Source organism: Barbus barbus (assembly GCF_936440315.1).
Source record: "Barbus barbus genome assembly, chromosome: 47".
In the NCBI taxonomy this organism is placed as follows: Eukaryota; Metazoa; Chordata; class Actinopteri; order Cypriniformes; family Cyprinidae; genus Barbus; species Barbus barbus.
Genome location: NC_136725.1, coordinates 11,146,396 through 11,158,012, shown reverse-complemented (window position 1 = coordinate 11,158,012; position 11,617 = coordinate 11,146,396). Strand labels below are relative to the sequence as shown.

The 11,617-nt window shown below is 39.9% G+C and overlaps 1 protein-coding gene across 1 annotated transcript; it reads right to left on the bottom strand.

Annotated features, from left to right (window-relative positions):
* Positions 1-211: 211 nt before the first annotated feature.
* Positions 212-10,469, bottom strand: LOC306866018 (SR-related and CTD-associated factor 4-like). Its single transcript, XM_079410960.1, has 20 exons — positions 10,322-10,469; positions 6,853-6,936; positions 6,660-6,704; positions 6,421-6,582; positions 6,183-6,312; positions 5,275-5,417; positions 4,950-5,126; positions 4,650-4,738; positions 4,461-4,554; positions 4,188-4,340; positions 4,022-4,095; positions 3,756-3,946; positions 3,538-3,638; positions 3,350-3,463; positions 2,729-2,885; positions 2,546-2,646; positions 2,306-2,459; positions 2,121-2,201; positions 1,916-2,002; positions 212-1,778 (listed from the first exon to the last, which is right to left on the bottom strand). Exons 1-20 carry the CDS (start codon positions 10,349-10,351, stop codon positions 916-918), a joined length of 3,030 nt encoding a protein of 1,009 aa, XP_079267086.1. The 5' UTR covers positions 10,352-10,469; the 3' UTR covers positions 212-915.
* Between the last annotated feature and the right edge of the window lie 1,148 nt (positions 10,470-11,617).

Genomic DNA, 11,617 nt, shown 5'->3' with positions numbered 1-11,617 from the left:
ATATACCAACCTCTTAAAATTTCTAATGTGTTATGCTCATATAGAAAAGATATTGCAATTGATAAATTAAAGCACATGGTTGTCATTTTGACCTTGACATACAGTCACATGCTGTCCTCTAATTCCACATATATTCATATAGATATAAATGTCCTTTTCAAACCATGACGAACGGTTTGGAAGTGGAGACACAAGATAAATACCACAATATGGTTGCATATGCCATAAGACCCAGTAAACAGTAACATGTTTATTCATGATTAACTTTAAACTTGATAACCTTACTACTAGTTGGGACAAATACTTATAAAACACTAGGGTAAATGTTAAAAAGACTGAAACAACTTGCATATTAGTCAGTTCATTCATTTGGTATGAAAATATTTTATTAAAACCAAATTCCTATCGCTGAAATATTCCTATATTTGGAGTTCCTATCTCCAAAAACTTAAAAATTATAAAAACATCATTTTTTTTTGTATGTTGTAAACATTAAGTTAAAAACATTACAGCAAAAGGGTCTTAATATCTTATTTTAGTTAATGTTTCCATTACTGAAACTCAACGGGGATATTATTGTAAAGTAAAAACCAAAAACGGCTAGTCAAAATCTACAAACATTCGAGTAATGTTAGCATATTTACAGCAGAATTATTAATTGTTTCTTTTCCTTATCTTCAGTTTTAATACAACATTCAAGCTTCATTGAGGTGGGACAATAAATTCACAAGGCAACGCTCCACGTTTGCCAAAAGGTGCTTTATAAAGTCTGAAAAACTTGGTTTGGGATGAAGAACCAAGCATTATATGCATAAAGCATCCCACAACAGTTGGACTTTGATTTCTAGCCAGCAGTATTCAAGATTAGCACTGACATGTGAGAAGCTCATATGGTCTTGACATATAAAAAGGCATCTATGACTCTGCCGTATGTGATTGTTCAACAGATTTGTTCTCTGCTATAGGTTCTGAGGCTTTAGAGTCTGCTGTGGCTGCGGTGGAAGGTGCTGGAACATCAGGCTTGGCTTCAGGAAGTTGTTTAGTAGCGTTTGCACTGGGCTCGTTGGTATTTGCTGCAAGTCTCTCATTGGGTTCCTCGCTGGTGAGACCCAGTCGATCAAGTCTATCATCTCTATCCCAGCGTGTGCTCCTCTCTCTGCTTCCTGCAGAGCGCCTCGTCCGTTCTTCACCGTCCCGTCCTCTATCTCTATCCCGATCCCTCTCTCCATCTGGACTTCTCCTCCAGTCCCTGCGTTCTCTCTCTCTGTCCCATCCGCCTTGTTTTTCTGGCTCCTCATGCCAACCTCCAAATCGCTCACGACCGTCCGGCCTATCACCGCCACGACCCTCTCCAAAAGGGCGCCGCCCTCCGTACCAGTCCTGTTCTCGATCTCTGCCCCTCCCTAAACCGGGGCGCTCACCTCTGAACGGCCTCGCCTCGTGATCATTCGGCCCATCTGGTCTGGGTCCGCTCGGCCTCATGAAGGGAGGTCTGGGAGGGGGAAAGGGGCCCCTGATGCCATGAGGAGGGGGCGGCATGCCAAAGCCCCCAGGTGGTGGCTCGCGGTGCATCATCTGAGGTGGACCCCTGGGTGGCATCATCTGTGGTGGGATGGGTGGCATACCAGGTCGAGGAGGTGGAATGGGGAAGCGCTGCATGTGTGGGAGCGGCATCCCCGGGGGCCGCTGGAGAGGCATCATACCCGGCCTTGAACCTAGAAGACCTGGTGGGGACTGCATGCCCATGCCTGGTGGACCTCCAGGAGGCACCTGATTTCCTGCAGAGTTAATGAAATAACAATGAGTTGACTTCACAAAGACATATTAATAAAAAATAAAAAAAAACAGCATGACTATATTAAAATAATATTTCAAAATATTTTGTGATTTATGACACACAGACACAAATACCCACCTGAGTTAAATCCCTCTATTCCATCACTGTTCATTCTTGGGCCCATACCTGCCGGATCGTTCGACAGGTCTTCAACTGAGCTGCCAACTACAGCAGAAAAAAATCAGGTCAGATGGGAAATCTGAAGAAACTAAACACTGGCTTACCGGTCAAGCCTATAAAACAAAATTAGGGAGGGTTTATACAATAAAGCCCGCCCGCCCACCTGGAGGCATGCCAATCCCTGCTGCAGGTGGAGGAGGCCCAGTGGCGCCCAGAGGTGGCATGGCACCCGGGGGGAGAAATCCTGAAACAAAGAATGTGTTAGTAACTGGTACAATACTTTTCTTAAAACAAAACATACATCCCGATAACTCACTTAATAACATTATGTCACTAGTATTGCAGTACCTGGTGGCATCTGCATGGGGTTAAAGCCTGGTCGTATGAAGGGACCAGGGGGTGGGGGAACCCCAGGTGGGAATGAGGGGGGTGGGATGTTCATGGGTCCTGGGAATCCTGGAGGTGGGACACTAACTGCTCCCATTGGCTGGACAGGAGGAACCTGAAGAAGAACAAAAGTAGGAAAAATGAATAAATAGGTCCAAATCTAAAAACCTTAGGAAGAGGAACCAGGGTATTATGAGTTACCTGCATACGTACAACAGCCGGGCTCTCCACTTTTCCCACCTCAGTCCTGCCGTTCTGAGACTCTTCAGCTTTCTCCAGCTCAATCTGAGAGCTTCTCCATTCTGTGCATGGACATGCAAACAATACATTACTATGTGACCTCAATGCCTGGACAAATTATTAACAACTGGTTGCAATGGTTACCTGGTGCAAGAGTATCAGGATCCAGCATCCCTCCTTCTCTACACACATCGAGATCCTCCATCTTTACTTTGGACCATGGTATATAGGTTACACCCAACTCCACATCCCAATACTGCTTGAATTCAGCTTTAATGCCCTTATTCAGAGCCCAGGCAATCTGGAAAATACAGTTATATAATAATTGTGAAAAAAATACCAATAATACTGTTCAAAAGATTTAAGTCATTAAGATTTTTATAATACTCTATGACGGTAAAGATAAGGTATTTATAAGGTCTATTTACATTGTTTTGAATTTTCTATTTATCAAAGATCCCTGAAAAACAAAGAATAATAAGCAGCACGACTGTTTATAAAAATTAAGCAGCAAATCAACATATTAGAATGATTTCTAAAGTATCATATGAAAATTCAGCTTTGACGTCACATTAATAAATTTTAAAATATTTTAAATAGAAAACAGGGATTTTAATTGTGATATTATTTCACAATACTGTTTTACTGTCTTGATTACCATATGACTACTTTCAAAAAATGTTTAAATTTAAAGTTTTCAAGTAAAAAAGTTCCTTTTATGTGGTTTTAGTTTTATTAGTCTGAGCTAAAATAATCATCTGATACCTTAATGGCTTTCTGGTTGACTTTGTATGGACCTCTGCTTAGTTTCTGCAGGGCTCGATAGGCATCCTGACGATGAATCATGACAATGTAGGCACAACCACGAGGAGGAATCATCTATCAAAACAAAATGAGACTTCAGCACAAAAATCCAACATCATCTTATGTTCGCCTAATTTACAAGAACATACATTAATTGAATCTATCTGCCCAAACTCCTCTAGTAGACAGGCCACATCCTGCTGCTGTGTCCTTTTATCCAGCTGTCCCACCCACAGAGTAGTACTGCACACTGAAAGAGAGAGATACACAATTCCACACTGGCATCAGGAAGAACGTTTATTACTGTGTCCATAATAAAACAATCCATTTGATTAGTTGCTACAGTAGTGAAAGTGGTCATGCTTACCACTGAGAGTGTTATTCTTTATAGGAGGAAGGCCTTTTTGTCTTCGTTCTCTTTCCTTTTCTCGGTCTCTTCTTTCCTGAGACCGCGAGCAAGGCGACTGACGCCGTTGTTCTCGAGAACGAGAGCGCGACCGCCGATGCCGCATTCTTCTGGTACGGGAATTGGACCGAGACCTTCTTCTTTTAGGAGACCTGAAACAAAAACAACAACATTTAACCTTGTCACGAGGACTAGTGTTGTTGTTCACAATGATTTGTTATACACACCTCGACCCTGAACGTGACCGTGACCTCTTGCCATCGGAATAAGGCCTAGCCGATGGATCTGAATGCATCATTTCCTGTGCCACAAGTTATCAGAGATTAGTATTAATTTCTACATCAGCTTAACAGCTAAGAATCAGTTAATTGTTTATTTCCGAATTGATTTTACCGGATGCTGATGTCCAGCCATGTGTTGACTGAAGGTGTCATTCTGAGGGGGAAATGCTGCATGTGGCTGCCCCATCTGAGGCATCATGTCTGGATAGGGCTGAGAGGTCATAAGACCAAAGCCTTGGACCTGTCCATTTGAAGGTAGAACAACCTGAGCATACAACAACAAAAACCAAAACGTGACTGTCGATTCATTGAATTAGAGGAAATTGTCATTAAAATCAGATTTTAGTCCAAAACGTCTCCACATAAGAAGGTTGTAGTAATCTACCTGTTGCCGCTGTGATGCGGCCATCATATGTTGTTGAAAGTGCTGCATCTGATTGGCTGGAGGAAATCCTGGGACGGTCTGCTCAGGAAATCCTCTGTGGAGACAGAAGAAATAAACTGAAAACTCAAGCTCAGCAGGTGATGTACTGTATTTCAGCGTTCAAAACATGGTGAAGGAGATGCTACTTACATAGTAGGTTGGACAGATGACGTTTCATCCTTCTTTGACTCCTCACCTGCGTCTGGCTCATCGTCATAGTCAAAGCGGTCCAGAAGGGTCTGAAGAATGAAGAGGAAAGAGAATGTCAGCGACTTTAGGCCAACTAGGGATGTGCAAACCTACACATTTTCAAAATAAATTAGTTTGTTGGTATATTGGGCTGGTTTTGGGGTCACCTGTCCCTGATGTATCTGACATTGTCAATGTTTGAAAAAAAAAAAGTTAAAAAATGTAACTTGAAAAAACAACTGATTTTTTTTTTTAATTCACCTTGTCGAACGTGGCTTTCTTCTCCACAGGCTGTGTAGCGTGATGGATGTGCTGATGTGTGAGGGTGGAGGATGCAGTCATAGCCTGGGCCTGTAGGTGGAGGTGACTCTTGTTATTGTCCACAGCTGGAGACTGAGGTTTCTCTGGCGGCTGAAAGTTCTGAAGCATCTGCTGAAGCTTTAGAAAACAGTGAACGTGAATATCCCGAATGGGCTAAAACGATTTCATGATTTTTTTTTATGTTAAAAACACCTCAAGGTGTTCAATGCTTTGTCCTTCCCAAACAACTGATATGCAGGAAACCCAGTGCATTCAGTCGACTAACCTGCTGTCCTTGAGAAGACTGAATAAATTGAGCAACAGCCGCAAAGGCATCTGAGTTCTGAAGCTGAGGCACAGCTGCTGCGATCGAGTTTGTCGTCACCACAGGATGAGTCTCCTGTTCCCTAACTGGAGACTGTGGAGATGCTGCAGAAACGCATTGATAATCAACTTATTATATGCCAGTAGGAAACTCTAAATATAAACGCAAAAAGGTAAAACCTTTTAAAACAAGACAAATGCATCACAAGGTATTCTGATTGACGATGCTTGCAAATCACAGAATCAGAATCCTGAATCAATACAATACAATTACCGGTTTGAACTGATTCACAGACAAAAATAATCTTAGCAACTCTAATACCATTTTGATACGGAAGCTTAAACTAGAGACACTATTAAAACATCTACACTACAGTTCAAATGTTTGGAGTCTGTAAGTTTTTTTTATGTTTTTGAAAGAAGTCTCTTATGGTCACAAAGGCTGCATTTATTTAATCAAACATACAGCAAAACCGTTTATGAAATATTATTACATTTAAAAACTGTTGATTGTAATCTATTGCTTATTTGGTGCTCAAGAAACATTCAACAAAACAGTTCTGCTGCTTGTTTTGCTTTTGTCAAAACCTTGATATATATTTTTGATGAATAAAAATGTTCAAAATAACAGCATTTACTTGAAATATGAATCTTTCAATACTGTTACTTTTGATCAATTTATAGTTTCATACTAGCTGAATAAAAATATTAATTTCTTTCAAAACAAATCTTACTTACCCCAAACATTTGCTACTGTCTTGCTGCTTATACTTGTGACCAGAAAGACAAGTTTGTATCAAAACAAATCTCGTAAAAGATAAGAAGTGCATTAAAATAGGATATCCACTATGTTACACATTAATGTCTTACCCCCATCAGGGCCATTGTCCAAGCCTGATGAGCTGCTGGATCCAGCAGCCATGTCCAATAGAGGCTGGATTACGTCAATCTTAAACACTCCATTCTTCTGCCACAGGTTCAGCACTCTCACTATCTTACTCTGAAGGAGGAAGAGAAATGTTATGAAGTGAGAATCATTTAAATCCTACAAGAGTACTGAATAATAAGCTGTTAAAAAATAAACAGGTGTATGGCTGGATGTTCTCACCCTATCTTCTATGGGACACAAGCAAAGATTCTCAAACGTTCCTGTGATGTTTTTGGTGAACCTAGGTCCAAACACATCTTTATCTGCTCCAAACTGATGCCGTGACTGTCTCACGATGGAATCCACCACGTATAGCCCTGGTACTTTGTACTCGGGTTTGCACTGCGTACAAAATAGCATCCAGTAAATGAACAAAACATCAATCATCCATCTTAAATTCAGACCAGGTGGGCACCTACCTTCTTTATGAACTTTTCTACGATTTGGACAACATGTTTGTATAACTGGAAGACACAAAAAAAAAGTAAAAAGGATTAAATGGATGGTTTTCAAATGTGTCACTGTGCTAAAGCACAAACAATGCATCATATTTTAACCGGTATCAGTTGTGATGGGTGTGATTACTGCACTTCAACCTTAAGATCAACTTACTTTAATGGCTTTTATGGCAGATTTGGTGATGGAGATCATCTTGGCCCTTGAGATGGGAGGCTTGGTGTCCATCAAGGAGAACAACTGCAATGGAGCCACAAAGTAATGTTAAGGCACATAATGCAAGTGAGGTTGTTTTGACGTCACACTTACGGAGACTTATGTCGTGCCAGATGAGGCTTGCGCACATTGCATGACCAAAATGTTTCAGCACGACTGCAATGTGGTTTTATACAATAGTAGTTCAATGAACAAGAAGCTAAAATTAAGTGACTTCGCCTACATTTTAGACAGTGTTGACTGTTTTTGCTCAATTTCGCTGATGAAAATAGTTCCAATCGAAGCCACAGCAGAATTGTTTTGTGTCTCCAAGCAACACGGCGGCGTTTCGTTACTGAATGAATCCACGTTTTTGAACAAATCAAGTAAATCAACGATTCTGTAACACATTGATAAAGACAGTAGCCACTTGCCTCGTTTCTGAATGAATCAGCCTTTTGAATGAATCTGTTGACTAAAGGACTAATGACTCACTCATTCAAACAGTCATTTTGACACCCCCTACTAGTTTGGTTTCATATTTAAAACTATCATTGCATTTTTCCCAACTTTTTTTTTTTGTATGTTTAAAAATTATTACATTTTATAAAATTCTTTATGCATTCAAAATGTTGCAGTGTAAAGCCGCGGTCACACTAGACTTTTTATTCCATTGACTTCCATTCCTACGCATGCGAATGTGTCAGGCCAGAAACGCAAGCCTGTGCAAAGATATTTCGCTGCATAGGAAAGTTCAAGCTTGGTAAACTCCAGCCTGCGAATTCGTATCATGCGATACCGTGTGCCCTCCTATCTGAATTAAAAGAACATAAATTTAAAACTGCAGCGCTGCAGGAAAGTGGAGTACATTGTATATTTGAATATTTTAGACGTATTATAATTTGTTTTGTGTTGAATATAAGTTTTTGAAAAGATGCTGCACAGCGTGACGTCATATCACGACTGTTGCAGCATGCAAAACGATTTCTAGTCTAGTGTGGCACCTCAGTTTCATCAAACAGTCTGTGTTAATACATCTAATCACACTTCAGTTGCAGCTTCCTGCGTTTCCTGCAGTGCAAAGATGGAGTTTGTTGATACTGATGTCATTTGAATGGTAACAGCCCTACAGTTTCTTATTATTCTAACTGAAGTAATTAAAAACAAATGGAAGAATTTGATGTGAAAGAGGACACATTTAATAAGGTTAGTGAAAAAATGACAATTTAAGAAACATAGTGGGAAATGACATCTGTACTGTTATATACAGCAACTCCTTTTCAGTTATTTCCACCTCTTTTCTAGTCAAAGAGCACTTTATTTTGAGAGTTAAGTGAGAGAACATCTGTAAGTTTGTCCAGATTAGGGATGTCAATTTTTTATCATTTCCACGATTGATCGTCGTTTAAAATAAATTAACGATCAATTAATTGATTAATTGTTAACCTTGATACTGTGAAATGCATCTTTTGCAGTGGCATATATTCACCGGCATTACATGATGTGCAAAAGCCACTCAAATCGCAGTCTCTCACCCAAATTAAAGGGGTTTTAGTCTAAATAAAAGTTTAGTAGCAGGACTGTAAAATGAATAGACTAGATGTGATTATGATCAATTGATAAAACAGAGAGCGTGCCGTAGTACAGATCATTATACTTTAAATGGTTTCATTGTTCTCGTTGTTGTATATTAAAAAGTAATCATAATGTTTGCAATTGACATTTAAAATAAAATGATCCCACATGTAACTGCGGCTCGTGGGGCTGCGCCACACAGTCAAAGGACTGCTTCCACTGGAGGTGCTACGGAAAACACTGCTGCTCACATGAAACATTTTAATGTGAGTATAACACAAGTGAGGTACAAAGCTTTGTTTATAAAAAAAATAATGGGTTTCCCTTCAAATGGAGTAGGGCACAGGGATGCTTAGGAATTCGCCCACAATGTACTTATGCACTAAACCATGTAGTGTATGAATTTGAAAAGTTTTTAGTTTTTTTTCATTAATAATCGGAGTCTGATACCTTATAAGTCAAATGAATGGAAAAAATATTTCTGGAACCAAGGCTGCTGAAAAAAAGTGGGCAGGCACTGTGACACTACACTTAAAGGCACAATGTGTAAGTTTTCGAAACTAGAGGTCACATTTTAAAACAATAATAAATTCGAAGCTTGATTACACTATGAAGGAGGATGCTCACGGATGAGGTAATGAATAAATTATCATCACCTGTACCTTCCACAGTTATTAAAACAGCAAATAGATTATACAGATAATGCGAGCAAAGAACATTTACATTGTGAAAGAACATTATGACTGACATTATTAAATCTAGCGCGAGTTTAAAAAAAAAAAAAACACCCTTTAGAAACAGTACAGCTTTTGGGATAACAAATAAACAACTGCATGAAATATATCATACTGTGCAACTCTTGCATATTGTGCCTTTAAGCATCCTGACTCGACATACTGACACTCGTTAAACCAATGGTGTGAATTTGGGGGAGGGACTATCAATTTGGCTGACCAATAACACACGAGCGAGCGTGTGCGAAGACATGCTTGAAACAATCATTATTTTTGCAACTCAGTTTTAGTGAGGTTTGTGGTGCAGAAATTACACACTTCACATATAAGTTTGGAAAAAAATTAACAGTTTTTAACTTTAACACTTAACGCCCATATTTACACAAACTCGCATCCAGCAAGCTGGATAAACACTGAACGACAGTAGGCGGAGGTTAGATGAACACAATGGTTCTTAAAGGCACAGTAACAAAAACATCATTTTAAAGGGCCAGAAAAAAAATACAAAATGCTCGTTTGCAACGTTTTGGGTGCAAAAACTTAATGGGCATTAAGAAAATTGTGCTTTTTATGGAATACGGTAACTTACTTTTACAATGATTCTGTCGCAATTTTGGACAATTAGCGGACACAATTGTTTCTCTCGACTATTAGCGAGCAATATAAAGTTTCTGGAAGAATGAACTGTGACAGGTTAAGGATGTTCCCTGAACGAACCTTTACGCTGGAGGAGCTACACACACAGCAGACTGTAAACAACACGATCACTAGTCTGTAAGTCATCTTATAACTATAGCACAGAAGTGTATTCATACATGTTAGAAAAACAAATGCCGAAACCAACAGGCAAAGTGACCAACTGCAGACCACGCTGTTTATTATCACAATTAGGCCTGTTATTATGGCGTTTAAAGTACCGTAATACACAGATCTAAGCATTTACACTAACATTTATGAAAGGACGGTTTCGTATGAACAGCTAGATCCAACCTGGCAACATGCAACTGCGCATTTTAAACACTGAGGCCTTCATCTGGCTTGGGCCGTTGCAACACATTGAACGCTTGTGCTCAACAAACCGCCATTTTACAGCCGTTTCATCTTATTGAACACACACACACCTCGTGATTAAAAGCGTTGACGGCATCCATGGTGTCCCGTCTCTGCTTTGCAGTCAGTTTCTCCGGTAAAATCAGAAATATGTGTGTTGCTGTCCTCCAGCAGGCCGCCCCAACATGTCCGCCCCTGGCAGCAGACAGACAGCTCGGACTCGGAGTCGGCGCGGCGCTCGCGGTGCACGATGGGATTGAGAGACTGCTGTTGCGACGAACGGCCACTAGAGACCGCTAGAAGAACGCAGGCAAGAGCGAAAACCACATTATTTCTTTATAAGGGTTGATTTTATAATAATATAAAAGTCATTCTCAAAGTTCACAGGAAATAGTTAACATTTAGTTGCATAAATGCATTTAAAACCAAACAAATTGAAGCATATTGTCATGGAAAATGCAGACACCATTTCTAATGTAGCTTAAACAAGCGTTCTGCAATAAATTCATCTTTTAAACAGAATTTTCATCTTGTTTCCGCCGAATGAGAGGCTGTTATGTAGATTAAATGTAGATTAAAGCAATTTTTTACTAAATCCATATGTCCATATGATTTACTAATTCCATATGTAAACATCTTTTCAACTCTTTTATTATACCAGAAGATGAATTAAAGAAGAACATTAGCCTAAATTATTCTATTTTACTTGCAATGAAAAAAAATTTAAAAGTCATATTTTTTGTGTACTCCAAACATCATGGCGATTATAAATTCTGTGTTCCTGGATTGTAAAACATGAAAATATGGTTTGACTACACGACATATGGTTTATCAAGTCCTTTGGGCTTAAATTCTGCTCATTATTATTCCAAATGCTGGAGGCTGCCTGATGTTCACCCACCGCCCTTGACAGTTTGGATAAAACTGATGATTCAGTCCCTCTTTCATGCATTCTGCATTCACTTAAAACTTGCTGTAGGTCTGTAATAGGAAACAGCTGATTTTCAAAGTGTTTTGAGATGAAGATCCTTTCAAATTAAAAAGGAAATAAAGATTAAGACGCCTTGAATATAAAGTGTGAAGTGAAGTGACATTCAGCCAAGTATGGTGACCCATACTCGGAATTCGTGCTCTGCATTTAACCCATCCAACGTGCACACACACAGCAGTGAACACACACACACCGTGAACACACACCCGGAGCAGTGGGCAGCCATTTATGCTGCGGCGCCCGGGGAGCAGTTGGGGGTCCGGTGCCTTGCTCAAGGACACCTCAGTCGTGGTATTGAGGGTGGAGAGAGCGCTGGACATTCACTCCCCCCACCTACAATCCCTGCCGGCCTGAGACTCGAACCCGCAACCTTTGG

Bases quoted from the DNA above. Each gene is read 5' to 3' on its own strand.
- LOC306866018 (XM_079410960.1), bottom strand. From the start codon at position 10,351: ATGGATGCCGTCAACGCTTTTAATCACGAG. The intron at 6,937-10,321 runs GTGTGTGTGTGT...GCTCCATTGCAG, and splicing joins TCAACGCTTTTAATCACGAG to TTGTTCTCCTTGATGGACAC. The intron at 4,739-4,949 runs GTGAATTAAAAA...TTCATTCTTCAG, and splicing joins AGAAAGCCACGTTCGACAAG to ACCCTTCTGGACCGCTTTGA.